The sequence below is a fragment of the Littorina saxatilis genome, linkage group LG3, assembly GCF_037325665.1.
Source record: "Littorina saxatilis isolate snail1 linkage group LG3, US_GU_Lsax_2.0, whole genome shotgun sequence".
In the NCBI taxonomy this organism is placed as follows: domain Eukaryota; kingdom Metazoa; phylum Mollusca; class Gastropoda; order Littorinimorpha; family Littorinidae; genus Littorina; species Littorina saxatilis.
The window spans coordinates 33,682,349-33,696,820 of record NC_090247.1 but is presented as its reverse complement, the minus strand read 5'-3'; the positions used below and the strand labels follow the sequence as shown (position 1 = coordinate 33,696,820).

General features: G+C 40.7%; 1 protein-coding gene across 1 annotated transcript in view; it reads right to left on the bottom strand.

Annotated features, from left to right (window-relative positions):
* LOC138962194 (androglobin-like) overlaps window positions 1-14,472 on the bottom strand; it is a 248,118-nt gene that overhangs the window by 138,622 nt on the left and 95,024 nt on the right. The window contains exon 2 of the mRNA XM_070333927.1: window positions 1,870-1,926. Coding sequence (XP_070190028.1) covers window positions 1,870-1,926 — 57 coding nt within the window. The remainder of the gene's footprint in view (window positions 1-1,869; window positions 1,927-14,472) is intronic.

Below are 14,472 nucleotides of genomic sequence, written 5' to 3'. Positions count from 1 at the left end.
CGTGGTTGCAACACGAGAGCGCTCTTGTTTTTGCCAGGGCTGCCAAGAAGATGCTGACTGTGAAAATGTTGAAATTGCTGGAGAGTGAAACGTGTCACGGCTTGCACCTCCAAGACGGAGACAAGCACGGGCGGACAAGCCAGCGGCGCCCGGACATGCTACGCCTGTGCAGCTACCAAATCAGCCAGCTGCACCCGTACACCTGCCACATTAGCCAGCTACGCCCGGACACCTGCCAGATCAGCCAGTTACGCCCGGACACCTGTCAGATCAGCCAGCTAAGCCCGTACACATGCCAGATCAGCCAGCTACGCCCGTACACCTGTCAGGTCAGCCAGATACGCCTGGACACCTGTCAGATCAGCCAGCTAAGCCCGTACACATGCCAGATCAGCCAGCTACGCCCGGACGCCTACCCGACCAGCCAGCTAAGTCCGTACACATGCCAGATCAGCCAGATACGCCCGAACACCTGTCAGATCAACCAGCTAAGCCCGTACACATGCCAGATCAGCCAGCTACGCCCGGACACATGCCAGATCAGCCAGCTACGCCCGGACACCTGCCAGATCAGCCATCTTCGCCCGGACACCTGCCAGATCAGCCAACAACGCCCGGACGCCTGCCAATCAGCCATCTTCGCCCGGACACAAGCCAGATCAGCCAACAACGCCCGGACGCCTGCCAAATCAGCCAGCTATGCCCGTTCTCCGGCCAGACCAGCCATCTTCGCCCGTACACCTGTCAGATCAGCCAGCTACGCCCTGACACCAGCCAGATCAGCCACCTACGCCCGTACACCTGCCAGATCAGTCAGCTACGCCCGGACACCAGCCAGATCAGCCAGATACGCCCGTACACCTGCCACATCAGCCCGGACACCTGCCACATCAGCCAGCTACGCCTGGACACCTTCCAGATCAGCCAGCTACGCCCGTTCACCTGCCAGATCGGCCATCGACTCCTCAACAGCTGCCAGACCATCCAGCGAGGAGGTAGACATAAAGACTTTAACATGAATTGTAATACTAATAATGTAAATGTTTCATAAGACTAAAACTGGTTGCAATTGCACACACTGGTTTCACTTTAATTATTTTATAATCGTATGTACAGAATCGATATTGATCACTCTCATTCACATGCACCAAGAATACATTTTTCAATGAATGAATGAGGAATCCAAAATTTAAATAAAATACTAAAGCCAGTTCACACACTCTGACACAGATTTTCTTTTCAACAGGGAACTCAAGATTGGAGACTACGTGTATGCCTCCCTATTGCCTGTCAATGGGATTGCAGCCAAGGGAAAGCATTGTGTTGCAGTTGTAAGTTTCGATTGAGCTCATTAATGCATAGCACAACACTACACTGTGTGAAAAACTGTGATCATTTCGCAATCACTTTTTTCACTTTATTGACAGCTAGTACTGTAATAGCAGATTTTTTAGTGTAGCAAGCAATAACTGATAATGTTGTTAAACTGTGTGTACACAAAGATGACACTCCTTTCAAATCATACGTGTGCGTTGACAGAGCTTTTTACGTCATATATTTGATCTCAACTGTTGACCCGTGATTTGTAAAAATGTAAAACCACTGTTTTACAAATCACGGGGAACACCTCGAGATATGTAAAACATTTTTTGGGGGTACAAATCACGTAAATGCGCCTGATATTTTCTTGTCATCTCAAAAGTCCAGGGATCTATCAGCTTTGCGATAATTACGATGTTGAGAATGTTTTTGAGAACTCACGTGCACATGTTTGTGACGGACACACCGACAGACAGACAAATCTGCGCTTATCACGCTTCGAAATCGATTTATAGAAAAATAATAACATGTGCAGATAACTATACTCACACACTTCCATTTTCATGTGGATTTTTGGCCTGGGATCCCTTTGTGGTTGACGGGGATCTGAACAACAGATATTAATACTAATAAAAGTAAAAGGCATGTATTACTTTGTGGTTTTAGGTTCGACGTAATTTGTAAAATGTTTTTACATTTTTAAAAATCACAGGTTTAACATCAACTTCCATAGTAGTAAATAAATATACTACTCTGCAACGGATTTAGGTATGAGTCGGTACTTATTGTATTTGTTCCAGATCGACAAGCTGGAAGAGGAAGGTGTTCAGGTCCGGTTGATGAAGCGTGTTAGGAGCCACTACGTTTTCTTGGGATTGGATGACAAGACCTTCGTGTCAATAAAATGTCTATTCGCAGAATAGATTCAAAGGGCAAACATTTTTTTGATTGACTTGCACCGAATCACGCTTTGCACTACAAAGTCCGGAAGATGTGGGTCTTGTACGACCATATTTTCTAAATGTGACAGGGTGAACTTGTCAACAATGATAGAGTTATGTTATGTCCGGTCATTTAATTGTTTTTTTCTTTCAGTCCCTATCTAATTATCTCCCCCTGACCCATTGTTTCTGCCTTCAGGATCGCTGTGTTTATTGTAACTTGGAAGTGTGTCTAGATGCTGGACCCTGATTGGTTAATTGTTTAAAAGGACGCGCGCTATTCCTAGATGGGGGCCCGGTAGCTCAGTTGGTAGAGTTTTCCGTTTCATGCTAAGTCACTGTATAATGTTCCCCCATGTAATGCATATATATCAGAATGTTTGTCTAGAGTTCTACTTTTTATGTGTATGATATATATAAGTTTGCCGATTATCTCAGTTTGGAGAGTTTAGTTATTTTCTGCACCGAAGCTGTTTCAATGCCTTCGCTAGAACAGTTATTTTTCTATCCTATCAAATAAATATCGGTTTTTACGTAATGTTACTTATTTCGATGGCTTTAATTTGATGTATTGGTTGTTAGAATTAGTTATGTTCCTTTTTTGTTAACTGAGTGTAAAGGTATTGCGAAAAACATAGACTGATTCTGTGTTTCCAGCCGTATTCAGGCCGAATTTCCCCCCTGCTAGCCGGTTCATTCCAAAACAATATGCGGCCAACTTGAATCCATTATCATAAAATATGTTGAAACAGTGTTGCCTCAATGTGTGTGGATGCATTGGAATGTCTTGGTGTCTACGTTATGCGCGAACATATAAGATAAGATTTGATATAAGAAATTTTTAACGGAAGACCGTTACAGCGACCATTTTCTGTTTCGTGTTGCTCTTAGTACTGAAACGAATACAGATGAGGGTTTCTGTCATTGTTCTGTAAAATGTGGGTAGGCTGCTACGTAAGGTGTTATTGCACATCAAGCGGAGAAAGATGACTACCACCTGCTCCAACGTGAAGAACAAGTCGTCCTCCTCAGACTCCGCACTGGACATAACAGACTAAACCATCATATGGCCACAAAGCTGAAGCTAGTTCCCTTCCCCCCTATGTCCGTGTGACAAGAATCAGACAGCAGAGCACATCCTGCAGGCTTGTCCATACCACAGTGCTCTGAGGGACACCACCTGGCCAGAGGAGACAGCGCTGCAAAAGAAGCTATACGGCCCCAAAGAGGACTTGGAGAAGACAGCACGTTTCGCCCTGCAGTCCGGACTGACGATCTAACAGCGAACGACAAGAAGAAGATTGCACATCAACTGCAGGTACCCGGCAAAAACACCATCCAGAACCACGATCCAATATGGCGGTCACTCTCTTTTACACGCTAGATTAGCCTGACTGTCCGGTGGATTAACACGAAATGGGTATGCTCTGTAAGTTCAGATACCAAACAAACTCTCTGGAGTAAAACATCTGAAATATCGTTTAGTTTAAGTCACCGTTTCCACGGTTGAAAGTGAATCATACCATCAAAAACACCCTTTTGAGGGTAGGCGTGGTCAAGGAGCTGTTACGTCATAGTACAATATTGCTCAAATCCAGGAACAACGGTTTTGAGAAGAGGAAATGCATATCTTTGAATACACATAAGTCTGTGACCCAAACACGGCTGTTAAACATCTGAGCAATAGCACTGAAGACCATATCCTTAACTTTTTGGGTATAGGCTACGTGTATGCGGTTACCAACACAGAAAGACTGTCAAAGTCTGGAACGTTTGTTTCTTTATGCGTTTTTCGCCTTTTTTGCATCCTACAGACTCTAAGCAACAGTACTATATCACTTAGATTGCATTATCTTGCACTTTATTTTTGACCGTGTGCAACACTTCAGTGACCCATGATCTGAGCTGTTCACATACACAAAGGAAGACCTTCAAAAACAAAAACAAAAGCAGGCACACTTACCCTCCTTCTAGGACTGCCTTCAACGACTTGTGCCATTTGCTTTCCATCATCAATATCGTCTAGTCAGTTTTTTGTCTGGCTTGAAAACCAAATACTGATTTCTTCGTGTTAATTCACTCGCGAGAATTTCTTTTTCCAAAGACGCTGGCTTATCTTTCCAATGTATGGCTCATGGATTCACCCATTGCTGTCATAGCATATGACGTCAAATTGGCATTCTGCGTCACGTTCTAACACTGTTAATACAGTGTTCTAGATGGTCGAACGTGTATCAAAGCCCTGTACGTGTACGTGTAGACATTGCGTCACCCGTGACTCACTTTTTTCTCCAATGTTCCAAATGCATACGTTGTTTTGCTCACCACCAAGACTTATACACAAAAATAGGAATTCAGATCCTGACATGGCCGCTTACCAGTGGTTTCTTCTTATGAATGTGTGCTTTTATTTCCACAAAAATAGCCGAAAGTGAAAAGTATACGCATTTTTATTCACAACTCACAGGACCCCGTGACCCAGCATAATTAACAGACCCAAGGTGAAGGTTTGTTGGTGTAGTGTCCTGTATGCAGACGATGCATCTAACATGTTGGGAATTATCTCCCTTGTTTGACTATTGCATGCTGGTTGTAAGCCCGGACACATCATGGAAGCATACATCTGAATACATGATTGGAACTCAGAGTTCGGTTGTCCATTACCTCTGTTCTTAGAGAACGTATGGTGTTTGAGTGTGTGCGAGCATGGGCCAAGTCACATACAACAACACTACAGTTGGGAACTTCCGGTGGAAAACACGTTGCTAAAACACATGAAAACTTTACTACAACATAGCTTGCTTTGGAAGACTGATCAGCGCACAGAAGCCACGCTACGCCGTAACCAGCTGCAGCTACTCTTTTTACGGAAGTAAATCCTCAGTGAAACGTCCTCACGCTCAAATGCTGAACCGCGTAACATTGACCATATCCCTTTCCTTGTCTATCCGCAAAGACAACGCTTTCAGCTACGAAAAAAATAGCAGCGATTTGTTAAAAACAATGACGTAGAGATACATTTGACGCGCCCGTGACGAAACTTTTCTTAGCTTTTGTTTAAAAAGAACCGGAAGTTTGTTGTCCCCCAACAAATGGGAAAGTAGAGACTAGTACTGGTGGCCATGCGCTGTGTCCTACACCCTACTGCACGTCGTGAATAATCAAGTCGGAAAAGACAGGACATTTATAAAAGCAATCAACGACAGAGTCCGTTTCTCAAAGACATACAGAATCACAGCTAACTCGGAATAGCAACCGTACGAGTTGCTTCTGACACAATATTGACAACACGTCACCAAGCTTGAATTATTTTACTTAGCAAACCTGACTAGAAAATAGCGGTTGACTCTCTCAAACAGGCCTAAATTCACCGTTGTTCAACCAAATCATGCACTGAACACACATTTCTTTCCGTTCAGAAAATGCAAAAATTCCTTCGTGCACAACAGAAAACGAGTAAAGCTGAAGATTTGGGGGAGAACTGTTGAATATAAACGCGTTGTCACACAATTACATGTTGGGCAACGTTCACCCCACGACACTGGTATCAACTCTGTAAACTTGAGTGACTAATAAAAACATTTCGACATGTTCCAAGTACTCCTACACATCGAACATCAGAAGCAAAGAGCAAGTCAAAACTGGCACCAGAAGGAAAACACAGCAATTGCATGAATTTGAAGGTCGCCTTGTAGCTCATTTTAAGAGCACTGAACTTATGGGTCACGGGTTCAAATCCAGACCAGGACGCAAACGGGTAAACTTTATGTGATAAGTCAGACACTATCCATGTACCATCCCCGTGTCAACGCCGTTGCACGTAAAAGACCTCGGTCAGTCTGCCAGAAGGGAAGGTGACTGATAACACCTAAACACTGGGTAGTGCGACTCTCGTTTCTGCTAACTTTTTACTGGGAAGAAGCGACCCGAATTTCCCAGTAACGGGGCGACAAAGTATGACATGAAAATGTCCTCGTGCAGAACTGTACTGCACGCCTTCATTAAAGTAACCACTTCTGTCATACAAACTTCTTTCGTACCACTCAACCACAAACGGCTGTTATCTCCTCAAACTCGCCCACCCAACCTCCACCCTCCACCCACCCCTCCAACGCCCCATCCCACCCGACGACATCAGTGGATCGAGTTCGCCTAACCCCTCTTTATGTTTTAGAAAAAAATATCTACTGTCGCGTGTCTCTCACCAGCACTGTGACAGGTAAGTGAGGACACGGTTGTGAATGACACTTCATTATCGACAACAAAGACGCGACACCTGGGCAAGCATTAACTCCCCTAAAAAAAATCCTCTGTACGCGGCTAGGAGTCTTAAAAGCTAGAGTCACCAACAGGTTAGAGGAATAGCTAGCTGCGAGGCACTTCTTCGAGAGCATTTCTTAGATCGTCGCTTACCAGCACATTCCCTCTTGTGTATGCGATCACCTGAACATCTGCAGATCTATCGAGACTTTTATATACCTCACGCCGTGGAAAGAGACACATCTTAGACGAGAAGGAACGTAGCTTGAACACTGGCATTGAGTATGTCGGGTGTTGTCTGTCCTAAGCTGCGCTCAGTGCTTGCAGCTCCTGTTTCATTTTCGAACGTCGATCAAGTTTGTGCTGACATCAAAAGTAAGGTTGTAGTAAACACTCAAGAGTAATACGGGTCTGAAGTAATGATGAGAATTAACAAGCGTCGAAAAGACTTTCATTCTCGTGCTTGTTTTATTGTTTGTTTGTTGTTTGGTTGATAGGTTGACTGACTGGTTGGATGGTTGGTTGGTTGGTTGGTTTTTTTCTGTCTTTTTTCTTTATTTATTTCTTTGGTTTTAAGGTGTTTGTTTGTTTGCTTGTTTATGTCTTGCTTACCTAATGACTATTCCAAAACAGAACTGACAGTGACACACTTTGTGGTGAAACTGAATACGAGCGGCAATAGCTAAGGTACCCTAAGTTAAGCACACGAAATAGACACCCTAGACGGGCGAAACAGAATAAACCATTAAAACAAGGTCATGTTGAACTTTTCAGACATGACCATTATTTTTTAGATTTTCTGGCGACTCTACCTTTAAGTCCCTGAATGTCTCTGAATGTCCAAATCGTGTGTACAGAAATATTCACAGCAACTGACAAGAATAAAGGGCAGCCATCCTGAACACCATGCAGTTACAAGTTGACACAACTATCCTTAGCGGATTATGACTTTATTCAGTTATTCTGCAGAAAACAGAAATGCTGGAGAAAAACTGTTTGTTTCTGCAGCATTTCTGCATAATGTCATCTTTCGCGAGAGCAACGTTTTTTCTGCAGTAAAACAGTTTTACTGCAGTAAAATTGAAATCAAGAATGCTGCAGTAAAACGGTGATGTTGTTTTACTGGAGAAAAACTGTTTGCACTTTTTCTTCAGCATTTTGGCATTATTCAGTTATTCTGGAGAAAAACAGAAATGCTGGAGAAAAACTGTCTTTTCTGCAGCATTTCTGAAGCAACGGGTTTTTCTGGAGCAAAACATTTTACTGCAGTAAAATTGAAATCAAGAATGCTGCAGTAAAACGGTGCTGTTGTTTTACTGCAGAAAACCTGTTTACACTTTTTCTGCAGCATTTTGTACTGGCTCATTATAATGTTGGAGCACGCGAGCCCCCCTCTGTCAAGAGATGGACTCATCCAGAATTACCAATAGTTGTGCGTGACACGAATGTATTTTGTCTGTCTGACTTCCTTTCCGCCGGAAGTTCAAAGTTTCAAATTAAACAATGGCACCTGAGGTCAGCAACATTGTCACATTATCCCAGACGAACGCAGTAGTCCACTTCGTGTTCGATTTGCTTCAGAAATTGTTCACGTTCGGCCGCCACCGTGAAGTTGAATATAATGCCCTTATGCTACACGCATTCTGATTACACTGCGGAACAAACTATTATACTATCCCAGGGGGCGACGAATACAAACGCTACTTTACAAGGTCGTTCGTTTTTCTCCAGAAAAACCGTCACAGACTATTCTGAAGAAAAAGTTAATCGCAATAATGCTGCAGAAAACCAAGTAAACATTATGCTTCAGAAAAACTGTTTTACTGCAGTAAAATTAAAAACGTTGCTTCGGCGAAAGATGACATTATGCAGAAATGCTGCAGAAAAGACAGTTTTTCTCCAGCATTTAGGTTTTTCTCCAGAATAACTGAATAATGTCATAATCCGCCAAGAGCCAGTACAAAATGCTGCAGAAAAAATGTAAACAGGTTTTCTGCAGTAAAACAACAGCACCGTTTTACTGCAGCATTCTTGATGTCAATTGTACTGCAGTAAAATGTTTTTCTGCAGAAAAAAACGCTGCTTTGGCGAAAGATGACATTACGCAGAAATGCTGCAGAAAAGAACGGTTTTTCTCCAGCATTTGTCTTTTCTGCAGAATAACTGAATAAAGTCATAATCCGCTAAGGATACACAATAGCACCAGCTCTCGGTGAAACAACGTTACCCACAAAATATTGCAGCGTCCAAGGACATAGTCACTTCCAGAAGCCTCCACCCCACCTTACTTCCCAAAAGGGCAGAGAAATAACACGGGGAATCCCGTTGGTCAGCCCATTCAAAACGGGGGTGTTAATTTGAATGTGAGTGAATGTTAGGTGTGTTTGTTTGTTTTTCCCCACATGCGTTTGGTTTGTTTAGTCAATCGATCCAAAACTTCTAATCTTAAATAGAACGGCTATCCGAGACCAGAATTCCCAAGAAGTATGCATCTAAGACTAATTACATGTTATCCCGCACGTACACAAACAATTTTGCTGGAAGTTGCCGGAACCAACTTACCGCCTCGATGAAGTAGGGGAAGGGCTCCTAATATGGACCACTTTTTGTTTCATGCTGATAAGTAGCTTTAGCTACTTGTTTTCTTGCGAAAAAGTTTCATTTTGTGTTTGGTAGACCTTCTTTCTTAGGTTAACCGTTAGGCCTAATTAGAGTGAATAAGCTTTGATAGACATTCAGCAAAAATTAAATACAGAAAAAAAATCACAAATGGTCCATATTGGGAGTCTGGGCGCCCAATATGGACCAGTAAAGAAGCCTTCACTAATCCCTGTAAATAGCCCCCTATACTTCAAAATAACATGATACAACTTAGTGTGTAAATCAGAATGATTCAAATATGCTTTAGATTTTTATGTTTCGGGTTGATGAGAGCATTATTTGAAGCATACCAGGAAACTTATCCAAAACAGAGTGAAAATAAGTGAAATTATCAACAACCAGGAAAAGAAGACTAACTTTTATATTTTTTTGAAATCTCGAGGGCTAGTTATAGTTTATTTTCAGCAAGCTTCTTAATGAATTAATGAAAATAGCCTTTAGCTTTTATTTTCTTCGATTTGTTGAAGGTGATCCATATTAGGGGACACACACATACTTTGATATTTTGCTATTATTTTTTATTTGCAGTAGAAACTCGGGGTCAACACTGCTAAAATGTAACAAATACGGTCTTAGTTGTCATATATAGCAATGTTTGTGTGATAACAGCTTTGACTGTAGGCAAAAACGAGTTCGTTATAGGCAGCAAATTAGAGTGGACGCTGCCAAAATTGAAAACAAAACAAGTCGCGTGAGGCGAAATTACTACATTTAGTCAAGCTGTCGAACTCACAGAATGAAACAGAACGCACTGCATTTTTTAACAAAGACCGAATAGCATCGTCAGTCCCCCGCTCGTGAAAAAGGCAGTGAAATTGACAAGCCAGTATAGCGTGGTAGTGGTTGCGCTGAGCAGGATAGCATGCTTTTCTGCATCTCTCAGGGCTCACCAAAGTGCGCGTCCCTGCGTCCTATACGCACTAGAAGCCAAAAACACGTACAAGAAATGTGTGGAGGGGGTCCCGGAACGCACTAAACTTTAAAAAGAGCGGATCTAAGTTTTAGAACTGATGTTGTTAAACGTGATAGACCCTTTTGGAAGTTTAATAATTCACTGTTGACAGATATGGAATTTGTAAATATAGTGAAGAAGGTTATTGTTGATGTAAAGATACAATATGCTTTACCTGTTTATAATGTGGATAATATTGATTTGATTGACGATGATGATATACAGTTATTGATTGAGATGTTATTGATGGAAATAAGAGGTAGATGCATTTCATATTCCTCATATAAAAGAAAAGGAAAATAACAGAAAAGAAAAAGATCTTCTTTCTCAAATATACACTTTGGAAAGTAATTTGACAGAGTATAATATACAACTTTTAGAGCAAACACGACAGGAGTTAAGTCAAATAAGGCAGAAAAAGTGGATGGTATGATAATTAGATCCCGTGCTAAGTGGATTGGAGAAGGGGAAAAAAATACAAAATATTTTTGTAATTTGGAGAAAAGACAGTTTGTCCAGAAGTCCATGTGTTTTTTGCAGAAAGATGATGGTGAAGTTATTCATGATAATGCTTTGATTGTTAAAGAAGCACAGACTTTTTATGAGGAGTTATATACTTCAAGAGAAGCCGAACTGGTAAATCAAGAGATTGATGAAAACCTGGCTCATCCTGTATTAACAGATGCTGAGAGTAAACAATTGGAAGGTAGACTTACTCAATGTGAGCTACTCAAACTCAAAGCTGTGAAAAAATTAAACAACGACAAAAGCCCAGGATCAGATGGGTACACTGCGGAATTCTTCAAGTTTTTCTATTCCGACTTAGGAAAGTTTATGTTACGGTCTATGAATTGTGGATTTGAGAAAGGAGAAATGTCAGTGACTCAGAGACAGGGCGTTATAGTATGTATTCCAAAGGAAGGAAAAAATAAAACACTTTTGAAAAATTGGAGACCAATTACTCTGTTAAATACGGTTTATAAGATTGCATCAACGTGCGTTGCAGAACGGTTTAAACGTGTTTTGCCAAATTTGATTCATGATGATCAAAAAGGCTTCTTGAAAGGAAGATGTATTGGTGAAAACGTCAGATTAATATATGATACCCTGTTCTACTCAAATAAACATAATATACCTGGCCTACTTTTGATGGTCGACTTTGAAAAGGCTTTCGACAGTGTTGCCTGGTCATTTATTGAAAAATCTTTGAGCAAATTCAACTTTGGAAATGACATGAAACGATGGATTTTTACTTTCTATTGCAAAATTAAGTCCTGTGTTTCAGTTAATGGTCGGTATTCAGCATGGTTTAATGTAGGTCGAGGCACCCGGCAAGGGGATCCGCTGTCACTTTATTTATTTTTGATTTGTGCCGAAATATTGTCTCTCCAGAACAAAAAGATTTGTGGTATGAATATTCTTGGCGAAAATATTTTATTGTCACAATTCGCCGATGATACCAGTCTGTTTCTTGATGGTACAGAGCAATCATTTTGCGAAAGTATAAAAGTGTTACAACATTTTGCATCACTATCAGGTCTGAGAATGAATTATGATTGTAGTTTGGTTAGGACCTTTAAAGTTTTGCAAAAGAAGGTTTTTGCCTGATATGAATTTTACCTGGAACCCGGATAATTTTAAAGCACTTGGTGTTATTTTTTCAGTAAATATATCCGAGGTTGTTTTTCTTAACTATAGAAATAAGTTAAAGGAAATTCAAAAACTTCTGAATTCATGGACCAGAAGGAACCCGACACCTTTTGGTAAAATAGCAGTCCTAAAAACCTTGGCTATTTCCAAATTAACAAATTTGTTTACGAATTTACCTGATCCAGACGAACAGTTTATGATGGAGTTAAATAATATTTTTTTCAAATTTCTTTGGGATGGAAAAAGAGATAAAATTAAAAGAACTACGGTCACCCAACCCTATGGAGATGGAGGATTAAAGATGGTTGACGTGAACAGTTTTCTGTCATCTCTAAAAATTGTTTGGTTAAAAAGAGTTGTTGGTCTTACTGGATTAATATCAAGATTATTGTTTAAAGCATGTCCATCTGTTATAGTTCAATTAATATGAGAGGAGAGGAATTTGCAAATGTTTTGATGCAGAGAATGGAAAACCCGTTTTGGACCGATGTTTTTAAACATTATAAGAAACTACATGGAAAATGTGACCCTACAACCTTTAACGATTTTGTATCAGAACGTTTACATTATAATGTTAATATTCGCAGAGATAAAAAGACAGTGTACATTCAAAACTGGCTTGACAATGGAATCGCTCAGATTGGTCATATTTTGGGACAAAATGGATACTTATCCTATAATGCGTTTAAAATTAAATATCCAAATGTGCGAGGAGATTTTGTTTTGTATCAAAATGTAATCCAGGCTGTTAAAAAATATCAGAGAAAAATCGACTTAGAATTTGATAAACATTTTATTATGACAGAGCCCATTGTGTGGAAATGTATTTGTAAAGGTAAGACACAACTTATTTACAAAAAACTGATTGAACATGTTACGGTCCCAAAATGTATCGAAAAATGGTCTGAATCTTTAGACTGTTTGTTAAATAAGAAGGCTATTTTTCAACATGTTTTTAAAACAACAAAAGACACTTGTCTGAGATGGTTCCAGTACCGATTATTGTACAGAATTTTGCCCACAGAACGGTTTCTATTTTTGCGAAAAATTGTGGATACGTCATTGTGTACATTTTGTACATATGTTTTGGGAGTGTGATAAAGTGCAGACTTTTTGGATAGAATTTGTAAATTGGCTAAAGGCAAACTGCACCCATTGTGACAATTTAAAACTGTCTGAAGAACTGGTTCTTCTTGGAGTTGCGAACAATGTAGTCACCGATAAAGCTTTTGATGTGTTAGTAATCTGTGCCAAACACCACGTGTATATTTCCAAAACGAACAAAAAGACCCCTCATTTTCAGACATTTAGTAGAAATTTTAAGCAAAGATTTATTTGTGAAAAGTATAACGCAGTTGTGAATAATACAGTAGATAAATTGTACAAGGATTGGCGCCTGTATATGCATGTTTTGATGTAACCCTTAGGTTTTTTCTTTCTTAAATCCTTTTGATACTGCGACCACCAAGCCCTGAACATCCCCCCTCCCCCGCCCATCCTCCCACCCCATGTATGTTGTAATTGTTCAAGTATTATTCTGTTATATGGTTCTGTCCCTTTGGTTAGGTGATGTCCTGTAATGTACAGCATATACACATGTAAAAAAAAAAACATTAAAGAAAAAAAACTTCACAAAAAGATAATAAAAAAACATTAAAAAAAACATATCAATGTAAAAAAAAAAAATTAATAAACAAAAATAAAAAGAGCGGGTCCTAGGACGCACTAACTATTCTTTATCGTGCGTCCCGTTGATACTATTTTGAGACTGCAGTCGTCAGCTATTGCTTACCTTACGTACGGTTTTCAGACAGTATAATAAAGTCTTCAATGTCAAATGCTTTTTTTTTCTCAGACACACACACTGCTGCTTGTAACGCTGGATATACGAAGCAGATCTTGAGTCATAATTTACGATGTGATTTGTTCTAAAGCTATGACATTAAGGGATTGTTGTGGTAAGGTTCCATGTTCAATTCTTGCGAGGCACTTGTACACACACGAACGCGTCTGTATTACAGAGACAGAGACAAATAGGGTATAGACATTTTTGCACAGAAAGAAAATCCTACTATTCTAATGCAAAGTGATCAAATACACGTATGCGGCCATGCACACTCACGCACACATAAACACACGCACGCACACGCACGCACGAACGCACACACGCGCGCACACACACGCACACACACATACACACACACACACACACACACACACACGCACCCCCACACACACACACACACACACACACACACACACCGGGCACACAGTGAACACACACATTATTCGTTGGTCTCTGGTGCCATATGTATTTCGAATACACGGCGCCACATTCACACACACGCAGACACACACACACACACACACACACACACACACACACACACACACACACACATTCACACACTCACACACACACCCACACAAAACGGTTGCCCTCACCTTTTCACGGGGCTAATCTTCATTTTGACAACAGTTCAGTTTCAAACAAGTCTGTACTCAGTCCTGTTTCCTACGTTTAGTCTCCTTCCAATATTTTTTTCAAAATCCTGAGATGCATATTCACACAGGTAATCTAAGGGAGGACCCGGTGAAAGAGAAGCTTGGCCATGACGCCATAATCCTCTCTTTCAAAATCGAAATGACGTCAATATCAGATCAAGAACAGAACGTGCCTTATTGTCT